The 24,488-nt window shown below is 34.6% G+C and overlaps 1 protein-coding gene across 3 annotated transcripts in view; it reads left to right on the forward strand.

Annotated features, from left to right (window-relative positions):
- The window catches only part of LOC111637819 (prickle planar cell polarity protein 3-like), a 72,083-nt gene that overhangs the window by 15,175 nt on the left and 32,420 nt on the right, over positions 1 to 24,488 (forward strand). The window contains exon 1 of one of the 3 annotated variants that reach the window (XM_023383390.1): positions 9,958 to 10,113. The exons of the other annotated variants lie outside the window; for them this stretch is intronic. Within the exon in view, the coding sequence (XP_023239158.1) occupies positions 10,019 to 10,113 (95 nt within the window). The 5' untranslated portion in view covers positions 9,958 to 10,018. Of the gene's footprint in view, positions 1 to 9,957; positions 10,114 to 24,488 lie in introns of those variants that run through there. 3 annotated transcript variants of the gene reach the window in all.

The following is a 24,488-nucleotide window of genomic DNA, read 5'->3' on the forward strand; positions in this document are numbered from 1 at the left end:
AAGTGTAAACTCAGCTAGAAATTTGTTACTTCGTCTGTTATTTTTCTATATTTAGGATCATAAAAACGTTGTAATTTACGAGTCGAATATATAAAAATATATATAAAACAATATGCAAATACAGAAAAATGTTCGGATATCTGCAGTAATCAAGAAAGTAGCGGAAGCCATACAGACGCCTAATGAAGTAATTAAGACTAAACACAAGACTTATCTATGCACTTTGAAAATTAGCTAGCTAATTATCATGTCTTTGCTAATTAGTCACCGTCGCCCTGCGTTATGGACTCTTCCAACACTTAGTAAAATTGCTGAGTTTTCTCCCTTCTTCCCGTAGATTATACGAAAAAGTAATTAGATAAAAATATAAAACTAGTGACTGTGGCAGACAAACAAAAGGATGTCCATCAGTAGGACCCCCGTTTCTGAACATTAACGATCGACTGGCAAAAAGATAGCATTGATTCTTCCTGAAAGAAAATGGCACAAAAATGTTTTCCCCACATCGAAAAATATTTATCTCTTCCCATTGCGTGTAGATATCCCTACGGAACTAAGGGTCGAAAAATTCCTTATTATACAAGGAATTTATAGTGTAACCGTATAGGATAAGATTCTTTATTGTACGAGATATCATTCCTGTCATATTTCTATTAAAATTCAATTAATAAAATCGAAATTTTACTCGTTGCAACACGCCGGAACTCAGTATTTTTAATAAAAATCTTCAAATGATGGATCACGTTTACGGTCTCCAACGACAAGTTTAGAGGTTGCTAACGATGCCAGAAGCTGAGTAGCTTCATCAATAACATTGATACACGCTTGGCGTGTTATATATATTAAAGGATGCATAGGAAGAGAGAGGAATGTGTTGTTACCCCTTTTGGATGATGGTAAAGGTTAGGGGAGCAACTAATCAATCTATTGTATACACTTCACTAGATTAATAATAATTATTTACTTTGCCACAGGACAGTTAGATCTAGCGCATGATTAAATTTTGTGCTCTATTAATGATTTAGCCATCTTTTGTGCGGTTTGAAGCAGAAAAAATTAAATCATTTTCCCTCCTCCCACGCAAGAGATGGTCGAAGGCACTTGGCATATTGAATGAACACTTTGAAGTTATGTTGCGGTTTTTCTATACTTCACTTAACACCAATATGGTTTAATGTTGGAAAAAATAAGCTACTGCCGTATTTTCTCCATATCTAGACCATCCATAACGGTAAATTTAACCCCGTTTCTATTAAAAAAAGAAAAGGGCAAGATTAGACGGTATAAATGCAACGTTATTTAAATTCTTCTTTGATTTATACCACTTTTCCAGGTTGCTGCAAAAGTTAGATAGAAAAATCTATTGGTTTCGTGCTTTTAGAGGTTATGGTCCGCATTGCAAAGCGAAGAATCTCTTCTTCTCGTCTGGTGTATTTTCTATCCCCCTTCCCCCTCTTTGGATATAATTTCGTAGGTAAACTTTTAGTCATTAAGGATCGTAGGAGCATCATTACGTTACGACGGACATTGGGCCCCGCTGGGACCGGAAGTACCGTGACCGTGACTGTCACGTGCCGATGACTTCCGGTGCTGTCCGGTGTCGTAAAGACGACTTTAATGAGTCATAAAAGATTCAACTTATCGCTTTGTGTTAGTCTGTAGGAGGATAAGGCAGTTAACTAACTGGACGTCGGGGACGCAATCTCTTAATCTTTCTCTCGATCAGTTTTATTAAGAGAGCGACGTTCCTCTTCTACTAAAGAAAATCGACACGTCTCTTTATGACTGTCCAAAAGCTTTCGCGTGGCGCCATCTTTTGCCACAAATAAACATTACATATTTTCAAATTTTTAAAAAAATAATAATAATTTATGAAACGGATTTTTTTAAAAAAAATAACGCAAATAAATTTTTTATATCTTAATTATTTACTTCGTTCTAATCAAATTACTTACGTGTAAAGCAAATTACTTTTACAAATTACACCCCTTTTAATTAAAATTTTTTGTATAAATTTTCAAGAAATTTATAAATATTTTAAAGCTAAATCATTTTATAAATTTATAATGTTCTTACATTGATAAAATGGCATTTTTATACTTTTTTTTTAAATCAATAAATAGTTTTCCTATAGAAAAGTATAGGATGGTAAGAGCTAAAGATTAATTTTTAATGAAATATTTATAGGCATGTTGGCAGTTTATATTATTAATAACTGAAATCGTGTTTTATTGTTAAATATCTAAGCTTTTTGCATTTATTAAGGCGTAGAGCGTTCAGACAGACGAATGAAGTAGACCGAATTGTAAAAGTTGTATAGCTTATTTCATGTTTTCTGGGTGACGATATGCATAAAATGTTTGCATTGTTATGTATATTTATGCATTAATTAAGAAATTATAACTTAAATTTTTAAGTTTTTAAATTAATTTCGAACGTAATTACGTGTCAAATATATAAAGATAAATCACATTCTTCGTACACATAACACGTGTTTGCGTTCATTTCTATGATTAAAAAGTATAGAAAATGGAAATTCCTATCAGTTTTTCAGATTATTTTCAATAAAAATGACAAAAATTCGTCGTAAATTATAACAAGACGATTTTTGTATGGAGAAAGCGGTACCAGAACTTTCTTTATAACGATTTTTTTATCGCAGTTTTCTCGTTTTTATGTGATTAGAATTTGTAATAACTTATTTTTTATTTTATTCTATTTTTTTCCTTTTTTTATTCACCGGGAAACACTTCCAATTCTTAGTAAATACGAAAGAGCCATTGGAGAAATCTGCAGCCTCAGCACGTCTCTTGATCCATAGCGCTGACCGTCACGTGACCACTTGACCGTTACTTAGCAACGGGGGGACGTCGGTGGAGGAATAACGAAGGCGGGTCGTCGTTCGACAGAGTCGAATGGCGAATCTGTCACCGACATTTGTCACAGGACGTTGTCAAAATGTTGCCTTTTCTCCCCCACTCCGAAACAAAAGTCGAATACTCTCACTCCCGAACCACTCCACAGAAATTCCATATTTATCGAACTCTTCTCCCCGCATTTCTCGAAGAAATCTATACAAAATACTTCTTAATTCTATATATATATAACTAAATTTTTCCGTTTTCCTCCCCGCTGATTCTTCTCTATCCCTCTCTTTTGTTACTTCGATGACCAAATGGACGTGGGTGGAAGGAGATCGGCGATTGGTCAAACCGATAAAGAAATGCTAGTTGGGAATTCCATTACGTTGCTCGTAATTCCGTTAGTCGGACCGGAAATAGAGAAAAACGTGACTTCCGTCTTGTAGATGTTGCCATGCGAAGGGGGGGAAAAAGAGAAGGAAGGACAGGATGGAATTTTATTGGTTGGTCCGATATAAAAAAATATAAAAAACTAAACGAATCGTGGCCATCTGTTGCCATTTCCGATAAGAAGACGAAATATACCAAATGCTATTTTATAGTAATAAGTTCAAATATTGCTAATATTATTAGATCTAACGACATTTTTAACGCTTTGGAGATGAGGAACAATCGATTCCTCCTCATCATCTACACTTTTGTATTCTTTCCAAGCCAAAACATTGGATATTTTCCATATTAGAGCCGGCGCCTTCTCTACACATATTTACATGAAAGAATATGAAGTATTTCGCATGTGATGATGAAAATGAAATTTATAAAGTGGGTTTATTGTTTATAATTATTCATTTTCTTGCTAAAAATTCTTTTAAAATAGTTCTTCACAAACATCGAAATAGTTTCATAAAATTCTAATTAAATTTCTTTAAAATAAATTATTAGCAATTATCAAATAATTGAGCTAATTTACTGCGATGGATGTCCTCTACAGGTCTATTGTTCACGTTTACGTCAATTTGACGTCACGCTTACGTTTTTGCAATGGGAAAACATAATAATGATGTCAATTTGACGTGAAAATGTATATTATTCTGACAAAACGAAAGCGTTTCGGGAATAAAAATGGCCGAAACGTCTTTCCATTCTTTCCTTTCTGAATCGATAACAATTGCAATTTAAATTAAGATAATCTGCAAAAAGAGAAGAGCAAAATGGTGGTGATTAATTGAAGAATAATAAGATTTAAGTATTATAAACGAAAGGAATGACAGATCTGATTTTAACAGGAACGCTTAAACTTAAAATTCAAAGTAATGGAATGGAATTAATGCAAATATATGTTACATTATAATTAAATTCAGTTTTTCGTTAGCGAGAAGAGTGTTTTAATTTTTGATTTTTTAAAAAATTAAATAGCCGTAAGCCGGATTGTACTGTACCAGAGATAAAGATTCCAGTACATCGCTCCGGAGAATCCGGGTTCGAGTTCGAGTCAATCGGAAATTTTCGTAAGGAAGTTGACCCGATTATCTCGAATCTTTCCTCAGGAGGGCCTGGTTATGTTGGGCCTCACTGGCTGGGTATCCGAAAATATCGGTGTTCTTCTTACAACTCGGCCCTCCTTCGTTGTAGGCCTGGTCGAATTTATAAGTAAGAAAATAAGGATACAGTCGACCCCCCTATAAGATATAGATACGTTCCAATTTATTAGGAATCCGATTNCGCTAGCTATTTAAAATTGCGCGCTCCTCCCCCACACATACTTATATATAATGAACAATTAAATATGTATTTTTACTGAAATAATGATAAAAATCTTTGTTTCCGCTATGTTTTTATAATCGCTAAACGCATGATAACATTTTTCACAAGTTACCATTGTCAATTTTTTTTATTTTGTTAGATTAAGTGAGTGAGTAATAATAGCACCAGGCATTAAACGTCTCCATTCCCCCCTTTCCCAAAATATTCATTAAAAAAGTATATATGTAAAATCCAGTGAAGCGTGTGCTAATGAAACGAAGACCGGAAGTATAAGAAAGGTATTTTCTGCATTAAAAAAATGTAAAATTAATTTAAATTATTTTATATACGGCGGTAGGAGTAAAAAGAAGATTGGTGTCATAGTTCAAATGTCGTAGTTTGTGTTTTGATAATCGGTGTTAAGTCGGAGTAGAGGAAGCATCACTTCCTTGTTGAGTGCCTATTGTCTAGTAGAAACCACACCTGCCTAGGGGAATGGCCGATATGTCCGGTTTGGGTGGGTTGTGTATTATCTTGCTCCGTATACAGATCAAACGTCATCCAGAATCTTTTCGTTATCTGTTGAATTTTCTTTGATACGCTGCTCATCAGCGCTCTGCTCCGGGTGTTTGTGTATTTAAATTTTTAAATGTTCAAGCACTTAAAGTATTTAAACAAAAATAGTATCTTAAATTATTACGTTCTTAATAAACAAAGTAACATTTTAAATTGTGGCTTGAATGAACAATAAGCGAAATAATCTGCTAAATTGGGGATTTGATATTTTAAAGACTAATAAATTGCTTACTTGAGCATCCAATAAACAAAATAATTATCATTCTAAATGAGATAAATCGGTGTGTAAATCGCAAATACAAAATTTATATGCCGGTCTGTGTAAAAACTGAACCTATGTACTTTCGTTTAGAATGTTTTTAACTCTTTGTGAAGACATTTTAAGTTTATTACTCGAGAGTTTAAAAGATGGCGTTTGATCAAGTGCGTTTCCAGAAGTTAGCGAAGTGTGAACAAGGTACAGTACACGATGTATTTTTTTTTTCTTTTTAAAAAGCCTGTTCGGAGTTTGTTAGTTAGCTTTTTTTCTTGGCGGTGGAAGTCTCTGGGGGTGTCTTTCGCTTTCCGGAAGTGGTCGGACGGCAGCTCCATCTATCAACGACATTCAAAGACATCCCGATGGGACGGTTTTGGCATTCAGCCCGGATCACCGGCGAGCCACTGCCCTCCCTTGGGAAATAAATGAAACAAATGAGAAGTCAGTTATGTTGTTCCGGGTTTCGTACTTACTGGCTCCACTTTTCCCCCCGCTGCGTTCAATTGATTGAATGGAAAAGCTTTTGTAGATCGGTTAGAACAATGCAGCTATTGAAATCATTTAAAGAACATTTGCATCGCATTCATACTCCGGCGTTTCTGCCGTCCTCGGGACGACCTCGAAATTACGAAGTTTTCGTATTTTGTATACGATGCGCGTATACGGATACACCCCGAAATAATTCAAAAGGAATAATCTCGAAGGAGAGCGGGTTTACTCGAGGCTTCTTTGCGCTCCGTAGTCTTCGAGTGTCCTGTTAGACGACAACACCCTTAGATGTCACGAAGCGCGTCGAGATTATTCCCACGAGACTTTCTTAAACGCTCTCACAACTAAAAATGATTTCCATTCCATTTAAACACGCCTAATTCGAAATATTTCGTGATTGTGGATTTCTTGTGTAAGGTCAAGAAAACTCTCTTTGTTTAGCCGAAAGGAAACGTTTTCTATTCCTAAATAACGGACTCGCCTTCATTAATTCTGAATGGGAATTTTTCTGTTGTTTTCACCTGGCCCAATAGAAGAGCCAATTATTCGATCGCCCGCGGTCACTCTTCAACTTTGCAGGTGTTTCGAGAAATGTTAATCTGGAGGTGAGCTTACATTTTCAAAAAAACGACCCCCTGCACACACAAAATTCCTATACTTTGACCTCTCTGTTACGTCGATACGGTGGCTCGACACGTTAACAAATAGATTCCTGTAGCGTAAACGTACAGTACAGAGGTATTCGTATCTTGCGAACTGACTTAACAATTAGGTCGGATCTGTTAGGTCAGATCGCGTGCCAAACTAGAATTAGTAGAACCTAACACGAGTTATACCCTTATCTATGAGATTTTTCTGGTGTACGTGAATGACATTCTTTATACAGGTTCGGAAATAACAAATTTATCACCGTCAAATGATAAAAGTAGAAAGTAAAATAATGTTTTAGAGAGTTAAGATCTTCTTTAAAGACCGCATCTCCATTACTAAGCTGAAAATCCGATCGGGGGTCTCGGTCGTGCACAAATCTAATTGTTTGGCTCCCCGGTCGGAAGGGGGAGACTAATATCGAGTAAGAAGAAGAAGAAGGGAAAAAATGGTTTCGATTGAGTTTCGTGTCGTGCTGTGGTCTGTGTCGTTTGTGAACGACTTGGGTCGTTGCTTGGCATCATCAGCATAAATCACCCCACACTCTGTTTGCTGCACAAATCTCTTACTCTTTCTCGACAGTCGGCGCTCCCGTTAGAAACAAGGACAAGATAACTGACTATTGCACTCTTGTTGAATACCAAACACGTGTTAAATTGTGCAATAATTAGTGCGTCGCGCCATCTGCCGCTTAGATTAAGAATTATATCCATTCGTTGTCTGTACAATTCCTTTGTTGTCCCGAATTTCTACTGGTTTCTTTGTCGATTGGCCAGCGACGAATAACTGGTACCGTTTGAACAATGAACGAAATGGAACGTTGTCCTTTCTTTCATATAAAAAAAAACGAGGCCTGAACCAAAAAAGAACCGGATTTGTATTCCACACCAACAATTTGCACTCAATAACCGGTAAAGTGATGGCGAGACCATAATAATGTTGATTCTCCACCATATATTACCTATTCGAACTAGAAGCGCATAGAAATAACCGTTAAAAAAGTACATACGAAACTCTCACCGTAGGAGCTTTGTAACCCCCGTTGGTTCTTTTTTTTTCCTTTTTTTGCTGGTTGCAGTTTTGAATGGCATCAAGGTCGACACGCTCGCACGATCGAGCTTGTCTAACCACATTTTAAAATATTTGAACATTAATCAATTGAGCAAATTCTTTAGCACTCATATGTGTCGCTCGGATTATTAAAATCACTCCAATCCTAAATGATCCAATGGAAAAAAAAAATCAGGTTTCTTAGATCGGTGATTATCAATCTATTGCCTATTTCATCTCATCTGTCGCATCTTCTAAAAATCAAATATTGAAGATTTCTTATTTTGTTATTGATTCTTGTTTTATTGCTCTTTGCATCTTGCAAAAAACAGAACTTTCAGGTTTATCAGATTAATGGTTCATAATCTTTTGCCTTTTAATGATAAAATTTTAATTCTTATGTGTAAAAATTTCAGTTTTGGATCTCTTAAACCATCTTATTCTCATTTTATTTCTATCACATTCTCTAGAATCATAAATTTTACATCATTTCCTCCAGTTTTATAGTCGAATGGTCCTCATTCTTTTGCTTCTTGCATCTCATCAATCACATCTTGTAAAATCAAATATTGAATGGTATGTTTTCATGTTATTGCCCTTTGTATCATGCAAACTATATCATGTAAAAATCAAAATGTTCGGATTTCTTGAATCAGTTGTTCTCGTCATATTGCCCTTTGCAATTCACCTATCGCATCTTAAATTTTACCTCATTTTCTCTGGTTTCTTACTTGAGTAGTTCTCAATCCCTACTGCCTAAAATCTGGCATTTCACACCTATTAGAATCTTAAATTTTATATAGCAGTTGGATGATGCCAAACCATCTGCAATTCTCTCTGGCCCCTTCAAAGGTGCTCCGAAGACCACCGGTTGCTTAAACTGTCTACTCTGTTTACAGTTATCAAACACGTGATGGACCGCCACGAAACGAGCGGCTTCCTGATACAACCTCCCAGGGCTAGGTAGAGCGCGAATTGTTAATAGCGTCTTATATGCAAATGACGGTAAATGAAGGCGAGTGACGTTTCCAACACCTTTTATTTAATTTCCCGCAACGCATAATTTGCAGTTCGGGGTCTGTAATCGCAGGTAATATGTCAACTGGTCCTGTTACCTAGGCGATGTAGTCCATTACCACTTTAGTTGGTAGTAATTAACGCTTTGGGTCCATTTGTGCTGGATTGTTTACAGAGGTTTATTAAATATTCAGCATCGTTTCTAAGTACGAATGCTTCGGTACCATTAATAAGGTGAGTAGGAATCGTCGAGTATTTCGATGCGTTTCGTAATTGGCAGTTGCAAAAATGATAAAAATTGCCATAATGGGATAATTTATTTAACATCAAAGTCGACCGCGCTTAAGGGGTTGTATAGAGCGGAACAAAACATGTCAGATACATCACGTGTGTGTTTTGTCACCCTCTTTTCTTCCCCTCTCCGACTTGACTTCTCTTCTTCTCCCTCCGAAACTTTCACCGCTTTTGATAGTCGTGACGTACCATCGCGTAACCTCTGACCTCCCCAGGGACGGTGGGAAAGACAACGGAATTCCATTATTAGCCGAGGGAGGACGGGTCAATAATGGTCGGAATTAAAGAAAATTGAATTTCCCGCCACGCTGTTTAGATATACAATCGAGAATTTAAGGAGTTTTTTTTTTGCGATTTTGACCGGAATTATAGAAAATAAGCGGATGAATTTTGAAGCGATTTTAACTAAGATGTAATTATTATATACGAAACTGCCTGCGGGTTGAACAGGTTCATCTTCACGAATCGTGAAAGATGATGCTCATGTTAAACAATTTTAAAACATAAATTTGTTATGAAGAAATTGCTTAGCTTGTTCTTTTACTTTTTCCTTCGTCGAGGTGCATTTTAAATATGAAATTTCTTTGTTTTCTTTGTTAAATCGTATACGAAATTTCTTAATTTTTTGTTTTTTGATGTGAACTTGTAAGGCCTAACAAGGGAAATTCCTTTATTTCTTTGTGTAGAGTTAGTTGCCAGTAGCCGCGATTGTATGAGGAAGTAGTTTTAATATAATATAATTATTGTTAATTCACTATTATCGCTATGAAATTCGGAAGGGAGGGATAAAACAGCAGGAAACGTTGTAATTTACTTACAAATTTTTCACTTTTTCAGCGCAACAGCGACTGTTTTTTAATTTCTAATCAGTTTTTTCGTGTATTAAATTTATTTTTTAAACCTTAATTTAGGGATTAAATTAAAGAAAAAAAGGAATTAATTATAATTTGCTATTTATAATGTTTGAATTTTTTATTTTTAAACTGTCGAGGAAACGTGTCATTTTGTTATTACTGTTAGTAATAGATCTCTCGAACGAATTAATGAGTGTCGGAAGTAATGTTAAAGGTCACTCCTTTAACCAATGACACGTGGTCCAGTTAAGTTGTCAACAGGATGTGTATGCTGTATTTATCTCCTTCCTCTCATTTGCCATCTCGACTGGATAAACGATAGGAGGTAAGCTAATTTAAGACACCAAACTAAATTAAGAATGATAAACTGTCTCGCTAACAGATTTACGAAAGTTTTTGATAGTATTAGAGGCATTTTAAGCGTCCGAAATTCGGTTAAACATCACAAAAGATAGTACTTAAATTCTGACTTTGTTGAGTGTATGGCGATATTAAGAGATCCTAAATTCCAATGGATTCTTTCGACATCAAATGGATTCAGTTCTTTCCCAGTTCTTCTATCCAGAAAGTTGAGGATCCATCTCATTTTATCCGCGCTTTCATAGCAGAATTCCATTTACAGATCCCATCTTTCTAAACAGATGTACCATATTTTATTTTTTTTATATATATTTTTTCTCTTATCTCGGTCCATCCTCAACACGGTTTCCATCTACAATACTATTTACATGTAATTGAGTTGGAGATCTGGACTTATTACAGTGGGATTTAAGAAAATATCCACACAGAATACAAAAGTCAAGAGATTGTATCAGCAGAGAATGAGAGGGAGTGTGTGTGAGAGAGAGAGTAGCTATTGACGTTCAACCTAGGAAAATTGCCACGTTGGCCAGTTTAAGAAAACTCATTGTAACGTCTACGTAACCGAATTTATGAATTATATTCTATAATATAAGCCAGATAATAGCTCTATTTATAAAATAAAATAAATATATATCCGTTGTGTGGCAGTATATGAAAAATGATTCCTTCAGTACCACTCGCGTGTGAAGTAGTTATAATTCACTAGTTTGACTCTACAGAAGTTGTAGGTCATTCGCCGTATGGGGTCTTGGAATTAAGAATTTGCACTAAATTTTTATATCATTTTTCCATTTAAAATGTTAAGGGCAAACTGGACTTTTGCCAAATTCGCATTTTTCTGATGGTGGTACTCATTGGCACCACTTTTGCTATCACATGGTGCAGACAGAGTTGATTAACGATTCTTCTCCCGAGATGTTAAGTGAAGCGAACAGACGTAAAAATATGAAATAAAAGTGGAAATTTTGTGGTCGACATCCTTACAATAACGTTCCCTCCCATTCTCGAATTAATAAAATTTCAAAAACTTGGGGTTATGCATTCGCTCGGAACTTTTCCGTCTTTGTTTTATAAAGTGTAAACTCAGCTAGAAATTTGTTACTTCGTCTGTTATTTTTCTATATTTAGGATCATAAAAACGTTGTAATTTACGAGTCGAATATATAAAAATATATATAAAACAATATGCAAATACAGAAAAATGTTCGGATATCTGCAGTAATCAAGAAAGTAGCGGAAGCCATACAGACGCCTAATGAAGTAATTAAGACTAAACACAAGACTTATCTATGCACTTTGAAAATTAGCTAGCTAATTATCATGTCTTTGCTAATTAGTCACCGTCGCCCTGCGTTATGGACTCTTCCAACACTTAGTAAAATTGCTGAGTTTTCTCCCTTCTTCCCGTAGATTATACGAAAAAGTAATTAGATAAAAATATAAAACTAGTGACTGTGGCAGACAAACAAAAGGATGTCCATCAGTAGGACCCCCGTTTCTGAACATTAACGATCGACTGGCAAAAAGATAGCATTGATTCTTCCTGAAAGAAAATGGCACAAAAATGTTTTCCCCACATCGAAAAATATTTATCTCTTCCCATTGCGTGTAGATATCCCTACGGAACTAAGGGTCGAAAAATTCCTTATTATACAAGGAATTTATAGTGTAACCGTATAGGATAAGATTCTTTATTGTACGAGATATCATTCCTGTCATATTTCTATTAAAATTCAATTAATAAAATCGAAATTTTACTCGTTGCAACACGCCGGAACTCAGTATTTTTAATAAAAATCTTCAAATGATGGATCACGTTTACGGTCTCCAACGACAAGTTTAGAGGTTGCTAACGATGCCAGAAGCTGAGTAGCTTCATCAATAACATTGATACACGCTTGGCGTGTTATATATATTAAAGGATGCATAGGAAGAGAGAGGAATGTGTTGTTACCCCTTTTGGATGATGGTAAAGGTTAGGGGAGCAACTAATCAATCTATTGTATACACTTCACTAGATTAATAATAATTATTTACTTTGCCACAGGACAGTTAGATCTAGCGCATGATTAAATTTTGTGCTCTATTAATGATTTAGCCATCTTTTGTGCGGTTTGAAGCAGAAAAAATTAAATCATTTTCCCTCCTCCCACGCAAGAGATGGTCGAAGGCACTTGGCATATTGAATGAACACTTTGAAGTTATGTTGCGGTTTTTCTATACTTCACTTAACACCAATATGGTTTAATGTTGGAAAAAATAAGCTACTGCCGTATTTTCTCCATATCTAGACCATCCATAACGGTAAATTTAACCCCGTTTCTATTAAAAAAAGAAAAGGGCAAGATTAGACGGTATAAATGCAACGTTATTTAAATTCTTCTTTGATTTATACCACTTTTCCAGGTTGCTGCAAAAGTTAGATAGAAAAATCTATTGGTTTCGTGCTTTTAGAGGTTATGGTCCGCATTGCAAAGCGAAGAATCTCTTCTTCTCGTCTGGTGTATTTTCTATCCCCCTTCCCCCTCTTTGGATATAATTTCGTAGGTAAACTTTTAGTCATTAAGGATCGTAGGAGCATCATTACGTTACGACGGACATTGGGCCCCGCTGGGACCGGAAGTACCGTGACCGTGACTGTCACGTGCCGATGACTTCCGGTGCTGTCCGGTGTCGTAAAGACGACTTTAATGAGTCATAAAAGATTCAACTTATCGCTTTGTGTTAGTCTGTAGGAGGATAAGGCAGTTAACTAACTGGACGTCGGGGACGCAATCTCTTAATCTTTCTCTCGATCAGTTTTATTAAGAGAGCGACGTTCCTCTTCTACTAAAGAAAATCGACACGTCTCTTTATGACTGTCCAAAAGCTTTCGCGTGGCGCCATCTTTTGCCACAAATAAACATTACATATTTTCAAATTTTTAAAAAAATAATAATAATTTATGAAACGGATTTTTTTAAAAAAAATAACGCAAATAAATTTTTTATATCTTAATTATTTACTTCGTTCTAATCAAATTACTTACGTGTAAAGCAAATTACTTTTACAAATTACACCCCTTTTAATTAAAATTTTTTGTATAAATTTTCAAGAAATTTATAAATATTTTAAAGCTAAATCATTTTATAAATTTATAATGTTCTTACATTGATAAAATGGCATTTTTATACTTTTTTTTTAAATCAATAAATAGTTTTCCTATAGAAAAGTATAGGATGGTAAGAGCTAAAGATTAATTTTTAATGAAATATTTATAGGCATGTTGGCAGTTTATATTATTAATAACTGAAATCGTGTTTTATTGTTAAATATCTAAGCTTTTTGCATTTATTAAGGCGTAGAGCGTTCAGACAGACGAATGAAGTAGACCGAATTGTAAAAGTTGTATAGCTTATTTCATGTTTTCTGGGTGACGATATGCATAAAATGTTTGCATTGTTATGTATATTTATGCATTAATTAAGAAATTATAACTTAAATTTTTAAGTTTTTAAATTAATTTCGAACGTAATTACGTGTCAAATATATAAAGATAAATCACATTCTTCGTACACATAACACGTGTTTGCGTTCATTTCTATGATTAAAAAGTATAGAAAATGGAAATTCCTATCAGTTTTTCAGATTATTTTCAATAAAAATGACAAAAATTCGTCGTAAATTATAACAAGACGATTTTTGTATGGAGAAAGCGGTACCAGAACTTTCTTTATAACGATTTTTTTATCGCAGTTTTCTCGTTTTTATGTGATTAGAATTTGTAATAACTTATTTTTTATTTTATTCTATTTTTTTCCTTTTTTTATTCACCGGGAAACACTTCCAATTCTTAGTAAATACGAAAGAGCCATTGGAGAAATCTGCAGCCTCAGCACGTCTCTTGATCCATAGCGCTGACCGTCACGTGACCACTTGACCGTTACTTAGCAACGGGGGGACGTCGGTGGAGGAATAACGAAGGCGGGTCGTCGTTCGACAGAGTCGAATGGCGAATCTGTCACCGACATTTGTCACAGGACGTTGTCAAAATGTTGCCTTTTCTCCCCCACTCCGAAACAAAAGTCGAATACTCTCACTCCCGAACCACTCCACAGAAATTCCATATTTATCGAACTCTTCTCCCCGCATTTCTCGAAGAAATCTATACAAAATACTTCTTAATTCTATATATATATAACTAAATTTTTCCGTTTTCCTCCCCGCTGATTCTTCTCTATCCCTCTCTTTTGTTACTTCGATGACCAAATGGACGTGGGTGGAAGGAGATCGGCGATTGGTCAAACCGATAAAGAAATGCTAGTTGGGAATTCCATTACGTTGCTCGTAATTCCGTTAGTCGGACCGGAAATAGAGAAAAACGTGACTTCCGTCTTGTAGATGTTGCCATGCGAAGGGGGGGAAAAAGAGAAGGAAGGACAGGATGGAATTTTATTGGTTGGTCCGATATAAAAAAATATAAAAAACTAAACGAATCGTGGCCATCTGTTGCCATTTCCGATAAGAAGACGAAATATACCAAATGCTATTTTATAGTAATAAGTTCAAATATTGCTAATATTATTAGATCTAACGACATTTTTAACGCTTTGGAGATGAGGAACAATCGATTCCTCCTCATCATCTACACTTTTGTATTCTTTCCAAGCCAAAACATTGGATATTTTCCATATTAGAGCCGGCGCCTTCTCTACACATATTTACATGAAAGAATATGAAGTATTTCGCATGTGATGATGAAAATGAAATTTATAAAGTGGGTTTATTGTTTATAATTATTCATTTTCTTGCTAAAAATTCTTTTAAAATAGTTCTTCACAAACATCGAAATAGTTTCATAAAATTCTAATTAAATTTCTTTAAAATAAATTATTAGCAATTATCAAATAATTGAGCTAATTTACTGCGATGGATGTCCTCTACAGGTCTATTGTTCACGTTTACGTCAATTTGACGTCACGCTTACGTTTTTGCAATGGGAAAACATAATAATGATGTCAATTTGACGTGAAAATGTATATTATTCTGACAAAACGAAAGCGTTTCGGGAATAAAAATGGCCGAAACGTCTTTCCATTCTTTCCTTTCTGAATCGATAACAATTGCAATTTAAATTAAGATAATCTGCAAAAAGAGAAGAGCAAAATGGTGGTGATTAATTGAAGAATAATAAGATTTAAGTATTATAAACGAAAGGAATGACAGATCTGATTTTAACAGGAACGCTTAAACTTAAAATTCAAAGTAATGGAATGGAATTAATGCAAATATATGTTACATTATAATTAAATTCAGTTTTTCGTTAGCGAGAAGAGTGTTTTAATTTTTGATTTTTTAAAAAATTAAATAGCCGTAAGCCGGATTGTACTGTACCAGAGATAAAGATTCCAGTACATCGCTCCGGAGAATCCGGGTTCGAGTTCGAGTCAATCGGAAATTTTCGTAAGGAAGTTGACCCGATTATCTCGAATCTTTCCTCAGGAGGGCCTGGTTATGTTGGGCCTCACTGGCTGGGTATCCGAAAATATCGGTGTTCTTCTTACAACTCGGCCCTCCTTCGTTGTAGGCCTGGTCGAATTTATAAGTAAGAAAATAAGGATACAGTCGACCCCCCTATAAGATATAGATACGTTCCAATTTATTAGGAATCCGATTTCTTACAAGTCGTTCCAATCACAGCCCGACACGTGTCAAGTTTACGGACTACGGCTGATTGAAAGGTTTTCTTCCATAAAATTAATCGATTCTACACTAATCCGACTCAACATTTCCAAAATACGTATATTTTTTCGTAGTTTTATAGGAATCGTAATTATAGGGACCGTAATTATAGGGGGTCGACTGTATTTTACTGCAACATGGGCGAGTTACCAAGGAGGAAATGCGTCCCGGAAGGATTTTGCTACGGAAACTGGCTGCTTTTTAGATGTTAGATTAGACACATGAAGAAAATCCAATAAATTTTACGTGTTCAACGTAGTTTTATCCTGCCAACAGGGTGGAAAGATTTAAAAATTTGATGAAAATGTTATAAAAAATGTCGAGAATTACTGACAAAATGTAGTATGTTTTACGTTTTGTAATTTGGATATTACTTAGATACAGCTGTAGCCAGAGAAAGATTGCGGGAGGAGCTATTTGGCTCGATTCCCGGATGCAGATGGGCTCCCAAAATTTAGTTTCTTATATGAAAAACATGCCACGAAAGTGATACAAATGCAATTCGCTTTTGATAAGTTGCACAAAAGTTTGTTTTTTGTTGATTTTTCGTATATTTTTGTCTCACAGAAGACCCCAGGATTTGTAATCGGAAAGTCTTATTTCGCCTCTCTCGAGCCTTACTTAGATATTAATTAATTGAGTAAAATGATCAATTATTAAACAATTTTTGAGAAATTGATGGAAATTTAGACCCTTTAAAGTGTTTTAAAAAGCTTTATTTAAAACGGAAAAATAAAGAATTTGATGATATTTTTAACTTTTTATGAATTCAATTCTCCAAGTTTTCCCAATGAAAATATGTAATTTGAAGGGTTAAAATGGTCGATTTAGATTGTCATTCCTCTCGAAACTTTATCTAATTTCATTTAACTAAGAGATGTTATTTGTATTTATGTTATCCTTTGAGACTAATGCCAATAACTACGCAATAACCACACGAAGAACTTTTATTAAGGCAACTTATCGATATGTAAATTGAGTGGTGGCAAACATCTCTTTATTGTCCTCCACATGGTTGACACTGCATCAAGCTTTCTCCATTTTAATGAGATTTCATAGCTGTTGTGGTAACTCAAAGCGGGTTATTAAACTTTAATTATAACTATCCTCATCCTGATTAAATGGTAAACTATACAAGAGTTTATTGCCACGTGCTCCATTTAGTTAACATTGGATGTTGACATTCTTTAAACGTCTTTTTTCCACTTTCTAACACATTTTAAAGGTTGGAAAATCTTAAGAAACGTTCCTAAACATTGAAAATTTACGTTTGAAACGCTTTTAGCATCAGAAAAGATAGCGTTAAGTATGTTTATAGCGTGTCTAAAGTGACAGGTGATCCATCTACGCGAAGTGATTGATTCGTGGTTGATAAGGCAGATATTGCGTGTTGTTATGCTATATCTCCCCTGAAAATATAGGAGCCAATACATATAAAGGTAATAATAATGTGAGTAACAGCACACAGATGCATTTCTCTTGTTATATTAACGTTTGCACGTGTAAAAGGCTATTAATTCCACGTTCTCTTATTGCGCTTTAATCTCCATCATCTGAGTAGATAATAATTCTACTCTTCGCCTTATCTCATTCTCAGATTATTGTATTAATAATAGAATAATTTGAGAATTAAAATAAACTGTAAGTGATAAATTATTATTTTTTCCCCGTAAATAATTTCATTTATACAGAAACTTCTCTAGAATACTTGAATTACACGTAAAATAGTCTATTTTAGGTTATATAGTATATGATTATATATATATATATATTGTAAATTATTAGTTTAAATTCGAAATATCTTATCGTAAGAGCGGTATTTGGCGTGAATTTCTAGTTTAAACTGGAAAAATGGAATAAGAATTGGGTCGTAAAGCGGGGAATTCAGCTGTAAATCTTGAAACTCGAAAGAATGGAGTAATATTTGAACACAAATTTTCTTATTTAGTTTCATTTTATCGTCTATAAAATTTATTTAAGCGTGGAAATCATTTTCAAAAACTTTATTAATTTATTTTGTTTTTTTTTTTAAAAATAAAGTAATTAAAGTGAAAACTTTTCTGCCCGAAAACAGAACGCGAAAGGAAGAAGCAAACAGGAAGTGCAATACAGTCGACTGGTTACGAACTGGCACGTCGTTCCTCATAACTTCCGGTCCAGTTACCGGAAATGGACCTCACTCCTGTTTACTTCCCGAAAGGACTAGGAACTCCATTAGTGGAAGAATAGAAACCCCTCGAGTCAGACTTTACCCCACAACTTTGGCCTAATGCGGATACATAATCGGGGGATGTGTCACATTACGAGATCGTTGCTTTCATGACAAATGCACCCCCCCTTTCATAAATATCTATGCTAGGAATGTAATTAGGACATCATTTCCTATTAAATTATAATGTTCCTATACGGGTTCCTTTATAGGATAAGCTTGGAGGGAGGGTGCGGATGTCTTTGTCATTTGAAATTCATTGCCTCAAGAAGAATTTGTATAGCAAAATTTAGAATTAAAATTACGAAATTATTGATTCGTATTTTAATGTCTCAATATTTATCAGTTTTTAAAGAAAAAATTGTATTTTATCAATGTTTTTATAGCACGATTCTCATCTTTTCGTATTTTTACGTTAGGATCACCCATCTTTTTTCTCTCATTTTATATTTATATATATATTTTTTTTACATTTCTAATGCTTTTACACGTTATTTTTCTTCTATTTTTACTCTATGGTTATGATTTTATTCTCCATTTTTGTCTTTTTCAACGGAGGATGGGGAAAATAAGGGAAAAAGACATAAATTCCAGACCAATTTTTAAATATTTTCTGTTTTCTTCTATCTCTATAAGTCTTTTTCCTTATTTTAAAAATATTTTCTGGTTCCGCTCTGATCAGAATAATGCATACACAGAAGAAGAGATGTAACAATAGGAGTGAATATATGTTAAAGAAGGAAAATAACTTACAGAAAAGTGAGGGAAACGAGAAAAGATGTAAAAAAAGATGCCTATTTGGAGGTGGAAATGTAAGAAATTGTGTTAGGATTACATCTTTCGGCTTGTTTTACGTACATTTTCCCGTTTTATACATTTTTTTAAACAGAAAAAAGTATGAAAATGGAAAAAAGAGCGTAAAATAAGAGAAAAAGACGTAACTACAGTGTAAATTCTTACGTTTTCTCTTCCAAATTCGTATATTTTCATTGTTTTCTCATATCTCTATTCCTTGTTTACCTTATTTAACACATACTGGCATTCTTATTTTTTGGTAGCATTAGCTTTAAAAAAGAGTAAAAATGCTTCGCTTCATTATAAACATAAGTCTAAATACAATTTTTTTTCTTTGAGATCTAGAAAGAGATAAACCTTTCCTCGAATTTAACTCATTCCATATATTCAATAACACTCCAAAAATGCAAGTTTTGCTGTATTTGAGAGAATTAATGGTGTTCTGACGTCATCATTCTTCACGATTTCATCTCTACTGATTCTTGTCGCAATTTCCGTTGACGTCAATGTCACATTCGTGTCATTTGTCCGCTTCGTGACTACTTGCATCTGGACATCACTTTCATTAGTATTTATGATCGGCTCTTTCCACTTGTTTTCTTGTTATCTGTGTATCACGTGAAAGAATGCCTCATTTTCTCTTGTTTTCCTAGGAATTAAGATGAGGGATTGCTCGTAATTTAGTTGAGTTTTACGTGATGTTCATCCTTTTGTACTTATATTGCTAATCATTAGAATTTTGTATTTATAATGTCATTAAATTGAAATTTTATCCATTTTCATGAGAAAATATAACCATTTTTATGATGAATGTAAGGTTACCTTATGGTTAATCATTAAAATTAATAAAAAAAATCAATTTTTTCTCACGCGAAATTTATATTTCCATCACTTTCTAACGAAGACATTTCTCCACAAATAATTTAATTTTAAAATTTAATTAATATAAAATATAAAGAATTTATAATCTAAAACACGAATCTTGGATTTTTCAAATGTAATTCTTAAATAGTTATCCTTTTTAATTACATTACTTGGCAGTTAACTCATATAAAAGACAATATTTAAGTTGAAAGTTTTGCCATATCATTCTGTTACATCTCTCCTGTTTTCTGACGATTCGCAGTGGCTTTTTAATAAGAGGCAACCATTTATTAATCCGTTGTTATGCTATTACGATGCAGTAAAAGTCAATTTGGATTGACGCTAACCAGGTAGTGGGCGTCAACACTTTGACTTTCAGACAAAACAGAAACCTCCCCGGGTTTTTACTACCTTCACTTACTAACTGCCAATTGCCTCTTTAAAAGCCACTTAAAAACGAATTGCTTCTATAAAAACTTCATTAGTTAATTGTTTTCAATTATCCCAACAGCCTCCAACCTGCACATCTTTTTTTTTCTTGTAGATCTCAAGTTCGCATCTCTCTTTTTATAACGTTTCTCGTGGATAACGCGCATTCTAAGCATCTTTTCCTGCATTTTAAAAGTTAAACGTGCGTTTTTCTTATATTTTAAAGGTTAAATGACTAACATATACTTAAATTTTACACTTAAAAATCGAAGTTTTTCCAAGCAGTAAGTCGTTAGTTAATTATTTTCAATTGTCTCAAAAGCCTGAAAGATGGATCACATCTCTGATTTTATAACACGGAGGATAACACAAATTTTAGTATATGTTCCTGCATTTTAAAACTTAATGAGATCTGTGTTAAATTTTCATTAAATAAGTTGTTCGAAGGTGTAAGTCATCAATTAATTATTTTCAACCCAAGACTTGGAGAGCCTTTGTTATTTGTTACACTCTTCTATCACATTTCTCATGGAATAAAATGTATTTTTCTGATTTATTCCTATATTTTAAAGCTTAAACTAACGTTTTTCGTATATTTTAAAGATTAAACTGAAGAAATTTTAAGGATTTTTAAGTGTAAAATATGTTCTAGTCAAGTTTTCCAAACCTCAATTTGACTGAATTCTGTCTCGTTTCTCTCTCATCTCACCCTTTTTGGGGATTTTCCAAGAGAAAAACGTGGTCAAGATGAAGATAAAATCAATTTCTATCGATATTTCTTTAGTTTTAGGTGGACGAAATGTTTACTTTAGAGTTTTGAAACAAGTCATTACCCATGGTATAATATCTTCTATGTTTGTCAACCGTTAATTTCGTTGGTAATTTGGAACGGTTGTAATCCTCCACTTTACTGATTTTCCACGTTCTCAATCTAAAGTCTAATCTGTCATCTAAGTTCTCTTATCGTTGGGACAGAAAAAAACCTCCTCATCATTATTCTAATGACACACCGTAAATATGGAAGTTGGACTTATCTTCTCTGCCACTGTCGCCTCTGTGTTCGTCTTCACTGCATAGCGCGGCTGAAATGCAAGTAAGCTAGCTTGGCAGGAGCCGGGATTCCAAAAGACGTGAGGTATCGTAAAACTCGGTATAAACTTTCAATTTTCCAACCTCCCTCCTGGCTTTCGGGGGTTTTCCGGGGTTGAAAAATCCCCGGTGTTCTTGTCGGGGGAGGGAAGAAAGTCGTAAATATTCAGGCGCCAAGTTTCTAGGATATATGGATATATTTCTGGACTTCAAAGCGGGGTAGGAAGGAGATGGGGGATGGAAGAAAAAGAGTCAGTTCTAGAGGAGAATGGGAGATGGAGGAGTAGGCGACAGGGGGAATAATCTCTCGCACGTTATTCTTTTTTTCTTCTTCGCTCTTCTCCCCTCCTCGTTTTCCGGAAAATATCAACAGGAGAATGTGTCTTTGTCTCAGCAGTTCGATTATAGAGCAACAGGATTGGACACGAGGACCTATCAAATACTCTTATATTACTTCAGGTTCAAATAAGATGGAAGTTATTCTCCCACCTTTTATATATATATATATATCTATATTCAGGTTTTGTTTCGATATAAATTCTACTTTAAACTTTTCTCTTTTCGCAACTACTTTCACGGGAAAATAAGAGATAAAGTTGCGTTATTTATCATAAAATCTTAAATTAAGCAACACAATTATTATTAATTTTATGAACGATTTCGTTAAAGGGGGTATGGTTATATATAACAATAGAAAATCCTCCCCCCTTTAACGTTAATGCAAGCTTCAAATGTGTAGAGATTAACGTTGCTTCCCCACTCGAAACGTTGAAGCCCTTTAATTAATTTGTGACTAGGATTCATTCTGTTACGTTGCATTATTTACTCGGGGAGTTGACACGTCATTTACATATATCGTCATCTCGAACGACAACAGCAAAGTATTTTGTACTCGATATGAAAATTTTATCTTGTATGAGATTAGGAGGAGTTGTGTCAAATGGACATTTTGTACGACTATACACACGCACAGACTCACATACACACGCTTGGCTTTATGGAGTGGAATGACTCGAGTTATAAAGTGGAAAAGAAAATTGAGAATATATGTTATTGCTGCTTCTCCTCTCTCTCGCGCGCTCACTCTTTGCTCTTCCTCTTCTCCATCCTCCTTTTGAGGAATCCATTCTAGATAATTAAATATTGTTTAATGAGATGAGAAAAATGCATTTTTTTGAATAATCCCACTTGTTTTTCGTATTTAAAAAAAATATATCTTACACATTTAATGTGTTGCTGCGTGAGGGATGGTGGAAAAATTTTAATTTTTCCTTCCCCTCTCTACGGATAATCATACTCATTACACTCTTGAGACGATAAAATTTTCAGGCGTGCTATTAATTAATTTTTATATCTTCTCTAATGAGTGTGGAATGTAAAATATAGGAGTAGGAGATAAGAGTTTAGTATACGTATGTCCGTTTGTCGCGTGGATTTTGGGAAAGTTATCCCTCGTCTGCAGTTAGTACCATAAACTACCGACAGAGGGCAACGTCACGGACACCTGGTGCACTTGACAGCGAGTATTAACTTTCTTGCATCCCCCTCTGCTGGCAGGTGACGTTTGTGATCGCTTAATCTCCCCCTAGTCTACTGACACCCCGCTACGGAGGGTAGAAGTAGATATGACAAAATTCCCTTGTATTATGTTGCTAACAAGTATATGAAAGCCAGGCGAACGTCAATGATTTTTTCTCTTTCTTCCTTTTCTTACGTGCGCGGAATTGCGTAGGAATTCCATTTATCTTGCTCTTCCATAGTCTAGAATTTTGGTCGATTTCAGTAGAATGGGACATTTTTGGAAAGAACTGCTCTATACTTAGAGGCAATCGAAGTAAACACATAAAGGGAAATGGGCAAAGAGAAGGGATAAAAGACAAGAAATCAAGTGAAAAGATGTTGGAGACGTTCTTCAGAATGTCACTTTAGTATAAAAGTAAAAGGTCTAAATAGAGGAAGAATCGATTTGTTAAAGAAAAACCATCCCATTCTGCGGTGGGACAACTTTAAATCAGTTTGACATTTATAGCCCATGGGACTTTATAACTATTGGAATTGCAGAATTTGTTTCTGACACCGAATCGATTTCGGTCGACATAGTTTGATATTGGTCACTAACTTTACACTGTTCTGAATTTTACAGCCTTGTATCTAATCTTGTACTTCTTTTATTCTCGTGCTACCAGCACGAGAATAAAAGTTGCTTTTATAAAGTAGTTTAAAAAGCAGGCAGTTGGGGGGGCCAACTGCCTGCTTTTTAAACTACTTTATTCTACTCAACTTTTTATTTTTTTTTATCGATTGCAAATAACACACACACAAAAAAAAATGCTTTTTGTATTCAATTTATTGCTAAATTTCTCAACAATTAAATGAAATAAACGGTTGAAATTTTGGGGGCTTGTTCTGTATACATTTCTCTATTTACCAAATTTCTTGTAGAATTGCTCTTCTTATTTGTCGCACTTTGGTCCTTCCGAACGCAAAATGATAATTTTCTCCTGAACTAAAATAGCTAGACTGATGTAACTTTGTAGCCATTTTGTGCATTCGTCCGTATATTCATTGATCGTCCCGTTTGTCTGTCCGTTTAGTTTCTTATAAATTAAATGGACTAGGTTGGCAGAGATGGTGAAAGACGTCGAATAATTCGTTACGTATCGCTAAATTTATTTAAAAATTCCCTTCGAATGGTTGATAAACAATTCAACTTTGTTTTATTTTAAGCTGAGGTATAAAAATCTGTAAGAAAATCTAAAAGTTGAAGTGATTTCGTAATCAGATTTGGTCTTTTTGTGGTTAGAACGATTCTCCGAAAGATAAATTGTTAAAAGCGAACAATGTTTTGGATTTAAACTTAATTTAATAAATAAGTAGGGGTTGGATTTCACGTGAAAAAGTTAACGTGGCCTCGTGGCTCACTTCTAAGTTTGCAGAATTAAATTAAATGTTGGAAACGTTCGTCCCGAATGGAAAAAAAAAAAAAAGGCAGACTTACGCCCGACGATTGATAAATAATATAAAATGGAAAGTGAAAGAAGAAGAAGGTGTATATTCGAAACACGAGAGTGTGGAGAAAGTGAAGATGTTGGCAGATAATCTAATGGAGATACCTCAGGCATCTCACGTCACACTTTCTGGCAGAGAATCAATTCACTTGACGTCCACACCTCCTGATTGAGACACTTGGCACGCTCTCCTCTTTCCTCGCACCCTAAGCCGTATCGGAG

Source organism: Centruroides sculpturatus, unplaced genomic scaffold (assembly GCF_000671375.1).
Source record: "Centruroides sculpturatus isolate CEXI.00-Female unplaced genomic scaffold, Cexi_2.0 scaffold1165, whole genome shotgun sequence".
NCBI lineage: Eukaryota > Metazoa > Arthropoda > Arachnida > Scorpiones > Buthidae > Centruroides > Centruroides sculpturatus.